The sequence below is a fragment of the Otolemur garnettii genome, unplaced genomic scaffold, assembly GCF_000181295.1.
Source record: "Otolemur garnettii isolate 467f Iridium unplaced genomic scaffold, OtoGar3 scaffold00009, whole genome shotgun sequence".
NCBI lineage: Eukaryota > Metazoa > Chordata > Mammalia > Primates > Galagidae > Otolemur > Otolemur garnettii.
The window spans coordinates 5931872-5945986 of NW_003852404.1; the positions used below are offsets into that span (position 1 = coordinate 5931872).

General features: G+C 52.6%; 1 protein-coding gene across 1 annotated transcript in view; it reads left to right on the forward strand.

The window, feature by feature from the left end:
* IFFO2 (intermediate filament family orphan 2) overlaps positions 1-8811 on the forward strand; it is a 43158-nt gene extending 34347 nt beyond the window's left edge. Inside the window, exons 4-9 of the mRNA XM_003783848.3 lie at positions 296-436; positions 1762-1901; positions 5792-5912; positions 6030-6122; positions 7012-7142; positions 8441-8811. Of these exons, the coding sequence (XP_003783896.1) occupies positions 296-436; positions 1762-1901; positions 5792-5912; positions 6030-6122; positions 7012-7142; positions 8441-8546 (732 nt within the window). The 3' untranslated portion in view covers positions 8547-8811. The remainder of the gene's footprint in view (positions 1-295; positions 437-1761; positions 1902-5791; positions 5913-6029; positions 6123-7011; positions 7143-8440) is intronic.
* Positions 8812-14115: the final 5304 nt, after the last annotated feature.

A 14115-nucleotide genomic window follows, 5' to 3' on the forward strand; every position in this document is an offset into this window, starting at 1 on the left:
CCTAACGAAATGAACACTGACCCAGAGGCTGTTGAGAGGAAGCCCTGCAGCCCTTAGGGAGACCAGCACACACGGTCTCACACCATCCACTTGGGGGGCACTGAAGCCCTGACCCCCAGACCCCCCAGCCCTTCCCCATCCCGAGCAGCGGACACAGCCCTTCACTCCCAGGAAGATCCCAAGGCTCCCTCCCCCCTGCACCTCCGCCAACACCCAGGGCCCTCCTGCCTCTCCGCTCAGCCCCTCAGGCTTGCTCCATCCCTCGCTCACGTAACCCCTGCTGTCCTCCCTGCAGCCCATGACAGACCTGGATACAAAGATCCAAGAAAAGGCTATGAAGGTGGACATGGACATCTGCCGCCGAATCGATATCACAGCCAAGCTGTGCGATGTCGCGCAGCAGCGGAACTCGGAAGACGTGTCCAAGATCTTCCAGGTGACTAGGGCTGCCCTGCTCATCAGCTGTCCCCTTTGCCTCCCCCAGAGCAGCCCTGGCCTCCGTCCCCGCCTGGCCAACTCCTGTTTCCCTCCACCTCCCACTCACTCCCCTTCCCTAAGAGGTGGCACTGCCTGAGCCTCTGGCCTCCCCAGGAAAGTGTAGGGTCAGGGACTCATGGACTCATAGGCCCATCTGACTTTGCCATCAGGTCTGACCACTTCGTCCCATGGCCGTGGGGACTGAGGCTTAGGGGAAGCTGTGATGTGCTCAGGAAGATAGCATTGGGGCTGGGCAGGAGCTCAGGTCTCCTGACCCACAGCACTCAGTCTCCTGGCCACACTGTGTCCACTGCCCTGCTTCCTGCCTTTTCCTCTGGGTGCCAGTAGTGGGTGGCATCCCCATGGTTGGGGAACCCTGGCCAGGTTTTGGGAACAACAGGGGGATCTGGTGTGAGACCTGGCAGGTGGGCCTTAAAACCCAGAAGAGCTGTTGGCCTCTGACTATTTTTCATTCCCCCCCAAAGAGGCTCTCGATACCCCCCCGACCTAACGTGCAAGTGTGGGTGCCCCCGAGAGACGGCGATCAGGTTAGCGCAAGTGAGGCTGTCCTCCAGGGAGAGCTTGGGAGGTAGCCCGGCTGAACGAGGCACACGTCATTCTCCAAAGGCTGCTTCTTGAGTTCTGGGTTGTGGTTTGGCTTTTGCTTGAGCCCAGGGCAAGAAGGGTGTGTTGTTGCTTTATGTGTGTGACTTTGGACTTTGCTGGGCCAGATCTGGGCCTCCCCAGGGCCTTCTCTCCACCTCCACGCCTTCTTGCTGCCCCTCTGCTGGGAAGCAAGGGAGACCGATGCAGTTTCCATTTGCTCCTGTCTTGTCTGCTGGGCGTGGAAGCTTGGGGAACCTTGGGCAGCCCATCTGTGGCCTTTGCATGTGAGCAGGAGGGCTCCGGTCAGCATGGAGCTGTTTTGGCCCTTGTTAGGGGTTCTCTGTCTCTCTGGCTGGCTCTGAGACATCCCAGGTGACCCTGTGCCCTGGTCTGGCCTGCTCTTCATGGGGTTGCTTCTCTGGTGAAGGGTGAGCTGAGCAGCCCAAGAACCAGGCTGCCCAGAGCAGGGAAGGGTCCTGTCCTCACCTGCATGTCCCCCACGTCATGCTTCCTGCTAACACCGCCTGCTTTTTAGATGATCTGTGCTTCTGTTCTGGCAGGGGCTGGCCCCAACCTCGCTCATCCATCCCGTGGGATGCCAGCTCCCTCCTGATCCACCTCTACCCTCCCTCCCCACCGAGCCCTCCAGCCACCTTGATTGCTTCCTTTCTGGTTCAGGTGGTCCCCAAAAAGAAAGAGCGTAAGGTGGCTTCGGATGACGACATCTCAGAGCAGGACGGGGAGGTGAACCGGTTCTCCGATGAAGAGGTCGGCTCCATGAACATCACGGACGAGATGAAACGCATGTTCAACCAGCTGTGAGTATCCCTGCTGCCCGCTGCTCTCCGCTTCTCCAGGTCGCTTGGGCTGAGAGTAGCCGGTAACATGATGTTCTGGAAGAATCTAGATTCATTTTCAACATACATAGTTTGGGAAGTTTCATGTTTTTAGCTTCTCTTGGGCCTGTGGCACAGTTGAGGGCTGGACAGTGGCTGCTATATCTGGACAGCCCTTATGTTACCTGCCTACTTTGTTCTTTCCTTTCTAAAACTTCCCCCCAAAACAGAGGTAGTGGCAAGTGCTTCAGCTGGGGTGGGGGCTATTCTTGCCCCTGAGATGCAGAAGCCAGGATGTCCCCTCCTGGTCGTGTATAGAAGTATTTGTTGTGAACCCAGAAAGGGAAGAGGCTGTGATGGTGTTATCTGTGGGCTGTTCTTTTCTTTTGGAGACCCAGTCTTGCTCTGTCACCTGGGCTAGAGTGCCATGGCCTCAGCCTAGCTCACAGCAACCTCAACTCCTGGGATCAAGCAATCCTCCTGCCTTAGACTTCTAATAGCTGGGACCATAGATGCCTGCCACCATGCCTAGTTATTTTTTTAGGAGAGATAGGGTCTTTCTACTCAGACAGGTCTTGAACTCCTGACCTCTGGGGGTCTCTCTACTCAGACAGGTCTTGAACTCCTGACCTCAAGGGATCCTCCTACCTTGGCCTCCCAGAGTGCTAGGATTATAGGCCTGAGCCATCACACCTGGCCCTGTGGGCTGTTCTTGATCAGACCTTAGCCAGACCCACCCTGCTAGTTTTCCTCCTGGGAAAGGCTCTGGACATTCACACCTGGGGTGTTTCACAAATGTCACTTTGCTGACTCCACCCCTCAGCCGGGGAGTAGGGTTACCAGTAGCCTTTTGAGGCGGGAAACTGAGCTTCTGAGAGGAGAAGTGGTTGGGCCAAGACTCCTCAGCTAACACGGAGCCAAGCTGGGATTCAGAGCCGGGCCTGTCTGTCACTGTGGTGTACCTCACTATGAAATGCTGCCTGGACAGTGGCATAGTCTGGGCTGGGTTTAGCCAGGGGTGGCCAGAGCCAGCTGGTACCATCTCTCAAAGCTGCTGGTGTGTGTGTCTGCCCACTGTGGGTCAGTGAGGTCGCATCACAGGCTTACGTTTGCCATTGTAGGAAATTAGCAAGTAGCCCCATTGGCGCTCCCCTTGCTGGTTCCTACGGGGGGCCGCTTTGCCAGTACCTCCCTGGGTGTGGTTGGCCTGGGGCAGCATGGCATTTGGCCTTGGCTAGTCAGTGCCAAAATCTTTTTCTTTTTGCAGTTTTTGGCTGGGGCTGGGTTTGAACCTGCCACCTCCGGCATATGGGGCCGGCGCCCTACTCCTTTGAGCCACAGGCGCTGGCCAGTGCCAAAAATCTTCATCCTTATCCATCTTTAACTAGAATCCCCAGGCCCCACTGTGGAATGTGGGAGGTGGTTCCCTCATCGCCTCCACTGTAGTATCACTGTCTCTGCCCTGGTCCCTTTGCTAGGTGAGGCATAACAGAGCTGAGAAATGGAGAGTAGGAGTTAGAACCTGCAGGCTGGAGTCTCTTTGCCTGACATGTCCCTGAACCTGCCATCCCCCGGGGAACAGAACTGAGATGGGGCCTATATTTTGGGGGGTTGCTATTTGACGGTGGCGAGGAGACCTTTAGACTTTTTGTTTTTGAGACAGAGTCTCACTTTGGCATCATAGCTCACAGCAACCTCAAACGCTTGGGCTCAAGTGATTCTCTTGCCTCAGCCTCCCAAGTAGCTGGGACTACAGGCACCCACCACAGCACCCAGCTATTTTTAGAGATGGAGTCTTGCTCTGGCTCAGGCTGGTCTCAAACCTGTGAGCTCAGGCAGTCCACCCGCCTCAGCCTCCCAGAGTGCTAGGATTGCAGGCATGAGCCACGGTGCCCGGCCCCTTTAGACTCTTGACTCATCTTTTGACAGTCCCCCCTCAATGTCATAGTCTCATCTTTTGCTCACAAGAGGGGCTTTTGAAAAGGAGCATTGATTTAGTTTAGGTTTTCTGAATATTGCCCTAGGCACCTCTGAGCCTAAGACAGGATCCTGAGCACCAGAAACCCCAGGCTGGGTTCATCTGGTTGAGTTGAAGACCTTATTTGAAGAAATGGCTGTCTTTGTTTTTATAAAGTCCCCAGGAGATCATTAAGCTGACTGGGAATGGGGTGGGCCCGGCCCAGGGAGCTCCACTGGCTCTTGTGTGTAGAAAGAGCTTTCAGATCAAAGTCAGGTTTAAACGTGTGACAGAAACAGGCGCCTGAGTAGTGACGGATCTGAACTAGGCTCAGTATCGAATTAGATTTATCTGGTTGTAAAGGTGCCTATGTTAAAAAGAAAAAATCCTCTGATCACTTTGATTCTCCCCACTCCAGCCTGCAATTCCAGGCAAGGCCACGGCTGACCCCACCCTGGGTGGGGCGCTGGCCCTCTCTTCCCCTGATGTCTCCGCCTGCTGCCCCAGGCCAGTTCTAGTGAAGTCTTTGAATAACGGCACCCAAGTCTGGGCTGTGTTTTGTTTTGATCCAAATCTGCTGCTTGGGCTTCAGACCAAGGAGAAGAGGAATTTGCTACTTCCCTACACCACCAGGCCAGCTACTCTCCTCTTCAGCCCCGCTTTATAAATTTGTTAAGAGTGAGGGGCTCGTCTGTCCGAGTCCTCTGGCTTCCTGTCCCTCAGCTGGGGTTTCCTTCAGATCCCAGGGCTGGGAAGGAAGTGTGGTCAGCAGCAGAGCAGGCAGTGCAGTGGGCCCCTCTCTGCTCCCTGGACTCGCCAAGCCACCTGTAGGCTGTCTCGGGTACTGCACCAAGTAGGGCACCCCGCCGGCCTAACTCCAGTGGACACTCCCTGCTTGTGTTTCTTAGGGGCCCTGCTGGGTGATCCCCAACCCAGTCTACTGTCCAGAGGTTGGGATCAGTGCTCTGGGAGATTCAGGAAGGGGTGTAGGCCTTGGGTAGAGCCTGCAGACGGGATCCACAGCCTTCTGTGTCTCTGGTTCACTGGGCCAAGAAATGTAACTCCTACAGACTCAGCCTTCCCATTTGATATAATGGGGATGGCGTGATCTGTCAGTCTCCTGCAATTGGGGTATCCAGTGCATCTTGGGAAGCCCCTTGGTCCAAGGCAAACCTGGATGGTAGGTAGGTCCCTCTACCTCCAGTCCGAGCCAAAAGGGAGGCCCAGAAGTCATGCAGGCTTTGGATTCAAGTCCAGTTAACACTATGCGTCCATCTAGAAGGCTACCTGATCCCTCTGAGCTTTGGTTTCCTCACCTGTAAAATCCTCACTTTGTAGGATTGTTTTGCGGGTGGAATCGGTTGCATTTTAATAGATGCGCATGCCCAGCACATAAGGGGTGCTTGGTGATATCCTGAGGAGGAGGAAAGGCTGTAGGAAACAGATCTGGCCCCAGTTTCTGCTACAGTGCTGGCTCCGCAGCTTTGGACATGTGAATTATCCTTTCTGAGCTGTACTTTCTTCATCTGTAAAATGGGAATAATAATACCAACCTTTCCGAGCTGCCGGGAAGATGATATAAATTGTCTCACTGAAAGTGGGGGCTCAAGGAATAGCTGTTAAATGAATGAGGAAACTTACAAGGTTGGACCTGGGAGGAAAGTATCTTTAGTCCCCATTAATGAAAGCCTGGCTTCTTCTGAAACACACATTTTAAATTGTACACATAATACCTAACTGCATTATGCATTTTAAGAGTTGAACTCTTTGGATAAGGTGAATGTCTCCTTGGGCCACCACCCCTGTCTTTCTGAGGGTGGCCTTGCATGTGGATACCCTCTGGGCAGCTGCCCCTTGTATGGGCCCCTGGAGCTGAGCTTCCATTCAGTCATGCCCTCTGCTGTCCCCCCCCTAGGAGGGAGACCTTTGACTTTGATGACGACTGTGACAGCCTGACATGGGAAGAGAATGAAGACACGCTGCTGCTCTGGGAGGATTTTACCAACTGCAATCCAACTATTGACCTGCAGGGGGAGGTGAATCTAGGGACCGGTGGGGGGGGGGGAACCTCCTTTCGGTGATCCCTTGTCCCTGTCCTTTCCCTGCCGCCCCCACCACCCAGCTAAATAGTCCTCTTTGTTCTGTTTCCCCAGCAAGAGGAGAACTTGGGCAACTTGATCCATGAGACTGAATCTTTCTTCAAGACGAGAGACAAGGAGTACCAGGAAACGATAGGTCAGATCGAGGTGAGCACTTGGGCCGTGAGCCTGTGAGCAAGGCTCTCCCTGAGGTCCACACAGTTGAGGATCCTGGTGACCAAATGCCGCAGGGGCGGCAGGGCACAGGATCGGGAGTCAGGGGGCCTGCCTGTTCCCCACCTGGCTCTGGGCCAGTTAGTCACATCCTTCTTAGGGCCTCAATTTGCTAATCTGTGAAATGGGGGGTGGTGATTCCCCCCGTCCCACAGAGTTATTTTTTAAGAAAGTACTCAGCTGAGATGATAGTGATCCCAGAGCTGACATTATGACATTGAGTGATGCCAGGCACTGAGTACACCGTTCCAGGATCCCTACCTCCATCTTATGTCCCAGGGACTATGTGCCCATTTACAGAGGGGGAGAAGAGGTTCAAAGAGACAGAGTAACTTGCCCAAGGCCTCTCAGCCAAGAAGCAGCATTTAAATCCAAATTTCTGGCTGCAGAGGCTGTGCTCCGGACCACTTTTATAGATGAGGATTCCTGCTATTACATGCAGGAGAAAGGGGAGCCCAGCACCTTGATAGAAGAGAGGGTCACAAGCATGAAAGGGCCTGGAGGGTCTTTCTAAACAAGTCAATATAAAGGAGCCCAGGGATGCTGAGTGTGGTGGAGCTATCAGAACTGCAGTGCTGGTGGGGTCTTCTCAGGGCAGGCTGCTGCGGCTTAGGGGTTGCTAAGCAGCTATTCCTCTCTGGCCAGAAGCAGTTCTGGAGGGTGGAGACCCGTGGGCAGAGAGCAGCGGGTGACCCCGAGGGCACAGTGTCCAAGAGCTAGCTTTCTTGATGGCGCCGCTGCTGAGGCATCAAGGAGGGAGGCTGTGGAGGGTTCTGCCATGAGGATGACTTGCTTCATCCTTGCTGCCCGTTGTTCCTCCCAGCTGGAGCTGGCCACAGCCAAAAGCGACATGAACCGCCATCTACACGAGTACATGGAGATGTGTAGCATGAAGCGCGGCCTGGACGTGCAGATGGAGACGTGCCGCCGGCTCATCAAAGGCTCCGCAGACAGGTACCTGCCGGCCCCCCTGGCAGGGGTTTCTGGGGCCACAACTTGCGGCCTGGGCATGTTTCAGCTTCCCAACCCATCTGTCCATCTGTCCATCCATCCGTTGACTACGAGTGCACCTTTGTGCTAGGTGATTTACCTGTTCAGTCTCCTGTAATGCTGGCCCCCCACCCCCGATTCAGCAGATACAAGTAGGAGCCCTCTCTGTGCGAGATCACAGGGATCCAGTGATGAACCGGACAGGAGGGCTCCTGCCCTTAGGGAGCTTACGCCCCATTTTCTGCTCAGCCTAGGGGTAGAGGAGGTGGGCAGGGCACGACTCCCCACTGTTTCTGATTAGGCCAACCCTGGGCCTGTACATAGGAGAATGGCACCTCAGACACAGCATGTGAACAGACAAGCCCCCTGCCTTCAGGGGACACACAGCCTTACTGGGGGACAGACATGCCAATAACAAAGTGAGATAATACATGGAGAATGCTTGGCATGAAGCACAGATACATACATTGATCATAATTGCTTTTCTAGCTTGGGCTCTTGAGCTGCACAGGAGGGGAGGCAGCTTGTGGTAGCAGTGTGTGGGGACCTCTGCCTAGCCCGTCATTCCTTTAACTCACCAAACCCCCAGAACCTGCTGTTGTCACCTCTTCTGTTCAGGTGGAGGAACGGCTTAGGCAGGTTAAACAGCCTGCCCAAGGCCTCTCACCCTGGCTCATGTGAGATAGAGCTGGGATTCCAACCTGATTGCCTGTTAAGCACCACCCTGTGTGGGGAGAACTGAGTCATCTGGGGTCTTCTGAGCACCTCCTCTGTGTCCAGACCTGTGTTAGGTGATTAGAGGGTCAGAACCAAGCTGGGTTCCTGGTCTCTGTTCTCCAGGGGCTTTCTGTCCACAGAAGCCAGCCAGCACACGTAGGCCAATTAGAGGCTAGGGCAAGGGGTCCCAAGAGGTCTGGAGAGCCACATTCAACTCGTGGGCCCAGCAGGGTGTCCAACCCTGTCTCTTTTCTGCCACACATCGGAAGCAGAGTTAGTTGTCTTGAGCCAACAATTAAATAAGCAAACACTAACTAAAGCTGATGAGCACAAAGAAAGGTCTGGACATACTCTTTGCCATATCCCAACGCCACAGATGAACAAAACAGGCCTCAAATAATCTGCACGTGGCCCTCAGGCCACAGGTTGGACACCCCTGGATATTAAGAGCAGCTGAGGGATTTTGGCTCAGCCTTCCCATTCCATGACACTTTAGGGGTCCCAGGCTGTTCTCTGAATGTTCCCTGTCCTCCTGTGCCTTCCAGGAACTCACCATCCCCCAGCTCCGTGGCCAGCAGTGACTCGGGAAGTACAGATGAGATCCAGGATGAGTTCGAGCGTGAGGCAGATGTGGAGCCGATGGTTAGCTGATGACGGCGGCCCCACACGCCTGCTGGTCTTGGTGATGGGGCCCCTGCCTTCTCTCCTCACGAGGCCAGGAAGGCTCCTCGGAGTGGGCTCAAGTTCTCGCCACACAGACTTCCTACGCCCTCCTTCTCTGGAGGTCCCAAGGAACCGCTGCTTCCTTCCACCCCAGCCCACCACCACCTGACCCTTCTCCATCCACCCACCCACCCAAGGAATGGTGCTGTCAATTTCTATTCTCCACATCACAAATGCAGACTTCTGTCCGGACGATGCAGTGTTAACTGTGCCTTCTCCCTTCAGCTGAGCCACTTTGAGCTCCAAAGAATTATTCCTAGCAGGTGTTTTTATACAAAAGTCTAAGGTGAGGGCCGGCCAGGCTAGGTACAATGTGGTTTTCTGCCCTCCCACCTGCTCCTCTGATTGGCCATGAGCTGTGCCCTCTCTTCCTCTGTGGCCAGCGTGGACTAACCTGGGGCTCGGGGTGGTCTGTCTCCCCTCCCCTTGGGACAGGGGCCGTTGGCCTCTGTGACCTTTCCAGGCCTGGGTGGGGATGTCCCCAATTTTCTCATTCCCTGAAAGAGAGAAAGATGAAAGGAAGGGAGGGAAGACAAATCATTCTTTTCCGTTTGGATCGAGTGGCAAAGTGGGGGACAAGGCACAGTGAGGGAGAAGGTCGAGCCTCACTGTGTTTAAACTACTATGCAAAAAACAAACAACAAAAAAGCAGCTTGCCTTATATCATTGTGGAAGGCAGGCCCTCTCCCAGACTTTGCGGCTCCTGTCCAGAGCTGGGAGGGAGGCCCAGCTTACGGTGGTCTCTCTCGCAGCCTCTGAGGGTGGGCGCTGACCGGGAGCAGGTGTGGCCGTCTGATTGCTTGTCCTCTGTGGGGTCGAGGTCGGGATGGGGGCCTTTTATTGCTCTGATGACTCCGTGTTTTTTTCCTATAACCAATGGTACAAGAATTGTAGATCTGCAGTTCCTCTGTGAGAAAGTCTGAAGGTTCCAGGCTTGGCCTTCACTCCTTTCCCGTGGTCCCGGGTCAGGGCCAGCCTCCCATAAGCCTGGTTGTCCACTGTCTCCCTGTTCTGCCACAGGCAAGAACGAGGCATTGGAGAGGGGAGGGGAAGGAGGCAAGAGGGCAGAGCGGACACCGGGGAGGGAACCATCCTTGCCCTGCTCATGGACTTTTGGGGAGCTAATCTGAGCCAGTATCTCCCCCAAGGCTTGAGTGGGCCCAAGTTGAAGGGCACTGTGTTGAGACCACCCACCAAATCTCAGCTTGGAGCCAGCCAAGCAGGCTTTGCTTTATTATTATTATTTTTTAAATGTTTTGTATCTACTGCAGTGGGCCCAAAGGCTGATTTTTGGGTTTTGTTGGCCCAGGAGCTCCCTCTGGTGGTCACAGGAACAAAATGCGCCCAAGGACCAGAACTCAAAACTCAAACCACTGCCTCTTGCCCAGCCAGAGGAAGGGGCTCTGGGTTTGAGGGGGATCATCGTCTCCCCAGGGTACCACAGACATTTAAGGGCCTTCTCTCTCTTCCGTTTCCCCCACATGTTTTTCAGTCTTAAAAATACTGTACATAGTATTCATATATGTGTATAGAGAGAGAATGTGTTAGTGGCTGTATGATGTAATTTATCAGAATTTGGTGGCCTTCATCATGAGTTTTTCTGTTTGTTTTGTTGGGGGAACATCCTATTGGTCCTTTCATGGTCAGCATCTCGTGTTAGCCAGACAGGCTCCTTGAGGGGACAATGGTACTTGGAAGGACAGTGGTTTCGGCAGAGAGATAGCTCCTTTCTCTCCTCCTCACTAACCCTTGTTCTAAAGGTTACAGGGTTCACACATACCTGATTGTTATTATTATTGTTGTTGTTGTTTTTGTTGTTTTGTCTTTATTTGAACCAAAGGTTATCAGAGCCAGTTGGGCTTGGACCTCAGCTGCTGAAAAGATTTTCCGTTTCCACGAGGGCAGGAGGATGTCTGCCCTTGTGGGTCTCCTCTGCCCAGGGCTGAGGGAGGCATCGAACTGTGTGTGGTTTGGAAGTTGGGTGGGTGGAGTGGAAGCCGGCCCTGATTGTTCCTCAAGGTGACAGGGAGGGTGACAGACGTATCTTTAGAGTTTAGACAGTGGGGCAGCAGCAGTGCTGAGTGTTTGGGGGTAACTAAGGTTACCATGGTGATTGGTGTTTGGTGGTATCATTTTTGTTTTCCCCGTATACATACATAGGTCATTTGTCTTTGGGAATTGGGGTGCTCTGAATTTGCCTAGGGAGTTTGAAAGTGGCAGGAGCCAGAGAGAGACATGGGCCTGAGAGTCCCTAACTGCTGGCTTTCACTATCTGTCCTTCCCTTGGGAGCAAGGACTTGGGGCAGGTGTTTGGGTTAGGAGGGCACACACGGTATGACCGGGCTGCCCCCTAGGCTGTCCTGGGTCTGGCCTGGCCACCCGCTTCCCCACCATGTGCTTTTTCCAGTTAGTTGCCAGTGGGCCCTGCTTGTCCCTTTGCCATGAGCCCACAGCTTGCCAAGAAAGACCCCAGCGCTCACTGGGGCAGCACCAGGCCTAGCTGGGACGAATTGGTCCGTCCTTTGTAAAGCTGTAAATACTTGATTTTGATTTTCTATATCTAAGCCCGGTGTCATATTGACATTGGTATTTTAGAATTGTTCTCAGATGGGCTCTCCAGTGCTGTCCTCTCTCTCTCTCCTATTTTGGGGGATTTTATATAGAGGATTGGGGAGGGGCAGGGAGGGTAGCGTCCTATTGGCTCCCTGGTTGGTTGTGAAATACACTTATACACTCACTCCTCTGGGACTCTGAGCAGGGAAGAATACTATTGGCAAGCGAACATATTTGGTTTTCCTGTGGCAATGTATCTTCCGGTCTCTGAAGCACCGGACCATCATGGACTTAGCTCTGTGGGTAGGGCTCAGATGACCTGGGGAGAATCAAACCACTCTCGCTTGGGTTGGGAGGAGAGGGGCAGGGTAGGGGATAATATAAGGTGTAACTTAAGCTAAATATAATCTATTTATAAAGCAAGAGACTCTCATCTATTTTTATGAAAGAAAAGATTTTTTAAATCTAGGGTAGGCAGTTGTGGTAGCCCAGCATTTTTCTGTGGACCAGGTATGGTGCATGTTGCCACAGGATTGAATATAATCCATACCCTCCCCTTCTTTTCTTCCATCCTCACTTCTGATCATCCACACCTGTGAACACCTTCAGCCAAGAGTAGGTCCACTTCACTCCATTGCCCTTTCTTCTAACCCCTGAGCTCCTCGGAAGTCTTGGAGTGGCACTTGTGGGGACAGGCAGGCTGTGGGGAATTCAGAATTGAGGTGGCTGGGGGGAGGGAGGAGGGTATTAGATAGGGGACAGATCTATTGTAGAGTAATTCATTACTCTAAGTCTGATCTACCGAGATCCATTTCCAAGTTGGCTGTGTTGGCAAAAGGTAGAGAAGCAGCCAAGTGGATGGGAATGGGGCTGTCAGTTCAGGGGGTACATGACTTCCTTCAGGCCTGGGCCCTAGTGGGCCCCAGGCTGTCAAGCAGCCAGAGCAGGGGTGGAAGTGACATAGGATGTCCTTGGCCTGGCTGTGCCTATTCCAGGCTGAGGACAAGCTACAGTCCCTGCTGTCCTCTTCTGGGGCCCTGGGTAAAGGACTGGGGTGCTGGGGGTTTCCCAGACCTGTGTCCTCCCCCTGGAGGTATTGAACTTTACTGTAGAAGGGCACTCTCCTGGGCGGGGGGGTTCTGGAGGTGGTGGGTAAAGCCAGGTTCTCCCTTTAAGGGAATTTCTCATGAGTGGAAGATTCCTGGGCCCAGGCTGTCAAGTCTTGGGACAATTCCTCACTACCCTACCTCCCTACTCACCCCTTAAAGCCCTCCCCTGCAAGGCCCCTCTGTGGACATTTTAGCCTCTACTTGATTTTTAGCCCCATCCTGGGACACTTCATATCTCATAGTTCCATCCTACCCTCCTTTTGCTGTTTGTCTGCCAGCTGGGTCTAGCATCACTGGGAAGGGGCATTTATACTCACTGAAAGACTACTGATCCTAACGGAAACCAACCTGTTTACTGTACTGTTGTAAATACCGTGCCCTTTGTATCCTGTATATTGGCTTCTTTTAAATAAAGTGAAATGTCTTAAAAGTTGATGGTGCTTTTTTTAAAAAAAAAAAAACTTGAGGATGAATCAATCTGGAATTGGGGGAAAGGTAAGAAGACTGAGAGTCATATAAATACCACAATAAATTCTTTGGCAAATGAGCGATAAACCTAAGGAAATCTCACATCACCTGTTACATGTGCATCTCACAGAATCGTGGGAGAAGACAAAGCAGGAATTATCATACACATTTTATCCAAGGGGAAAAGAGAGAGATCACAGGCTGAGTCACTGGCATAGCCTGATTTGGAATCAAGGTCCTTAAAACCATAGTAAAGCCCCCATTTCCTAAGCCTTTCCACAGTGCCTAGGAGAGACCCCCTGGCAGGGCTCTGGGTTGATACTGTCTAATGTTTTAGTTTTTTTGTTGTTGTTTGTTAATGGCCAGGTTCAGGCAACATTGCCCCAATACCCCAATGTGACCTGAGCCCACCTGACTAGGGTCTTCAAGGATGAACACAAAAGGATGAACAGCCACTAGTAATTCCAGTTTGCTTTCTGCCATTTCTAAGACGTGGATTTACAGAGGAGCTTCCCTTTCCTACTGTCCATTTAAACAAAGTATTTTTCTTTCTTTCTTTTTTTTTTTGGAGGCCATTCCACTCAGTCAGCCTGGGGTTAAGTGCAGAGGAATCATAGCTCACAGCAACTTCAAACTCTTAGGCTCAAGAGACCCTCTTGTCTCAGCCTCCCAAGTAGCTGGGACTACAGGCACCTGCCACAACAACTGCTAGTTTTTCTATTTTTAGTAGTGAGGGACTCTCACTCTTGCTCAGGCTGGTCTGAAACTCCTGAGCTGGCTCCACCTGCCTTGGCCTCCCAAAGTGCTAGGATTGCAGGTGTGAGCAGCGGTGCCTGATCTTAAAGTATCTTCAGTGGTGTAATCTAGAAAAGGAGTGGCCTCAAGTGATGGGGTTTTGAGGCCGGTTATTATTTCTTCCATTTTGCAGATGAGGAAACTGAGGCCCGCACAAGTCATGTAATCTACCCAGTGTCCTGGGGGCATCACAATAGATTCCTAAGCCGGTGCCAGGTTTGTAATGCTTTAAGAAATATAGACAAATTAGAATGGAGGGTGAGAACAACTGTAATAGCACTTTGGGATTAAATTGGGTCCCCGAGCACACTCGAGATGGTCTGCGGGCGGGGCGGTGCTGTCCTGCTGCTCCCCGGTGGATGAGACTTCAGAATCCAAGTTTTAAATAACGTTCGAGTGTTCACCAAACAACGCAGAGAAAACTGAAATTTTCACATGAAGGGAAAAAAAAATGCCCAGCAACAAGTGGTTTTTCGGTCAAAGGCTTCAAAAGAAAAGCTAAGCATTGACTGACCCGGGTTTTATCTTGTATGGATGGTAATCAGCAGAGAAACAGGCCCCAGAAGCTGGCT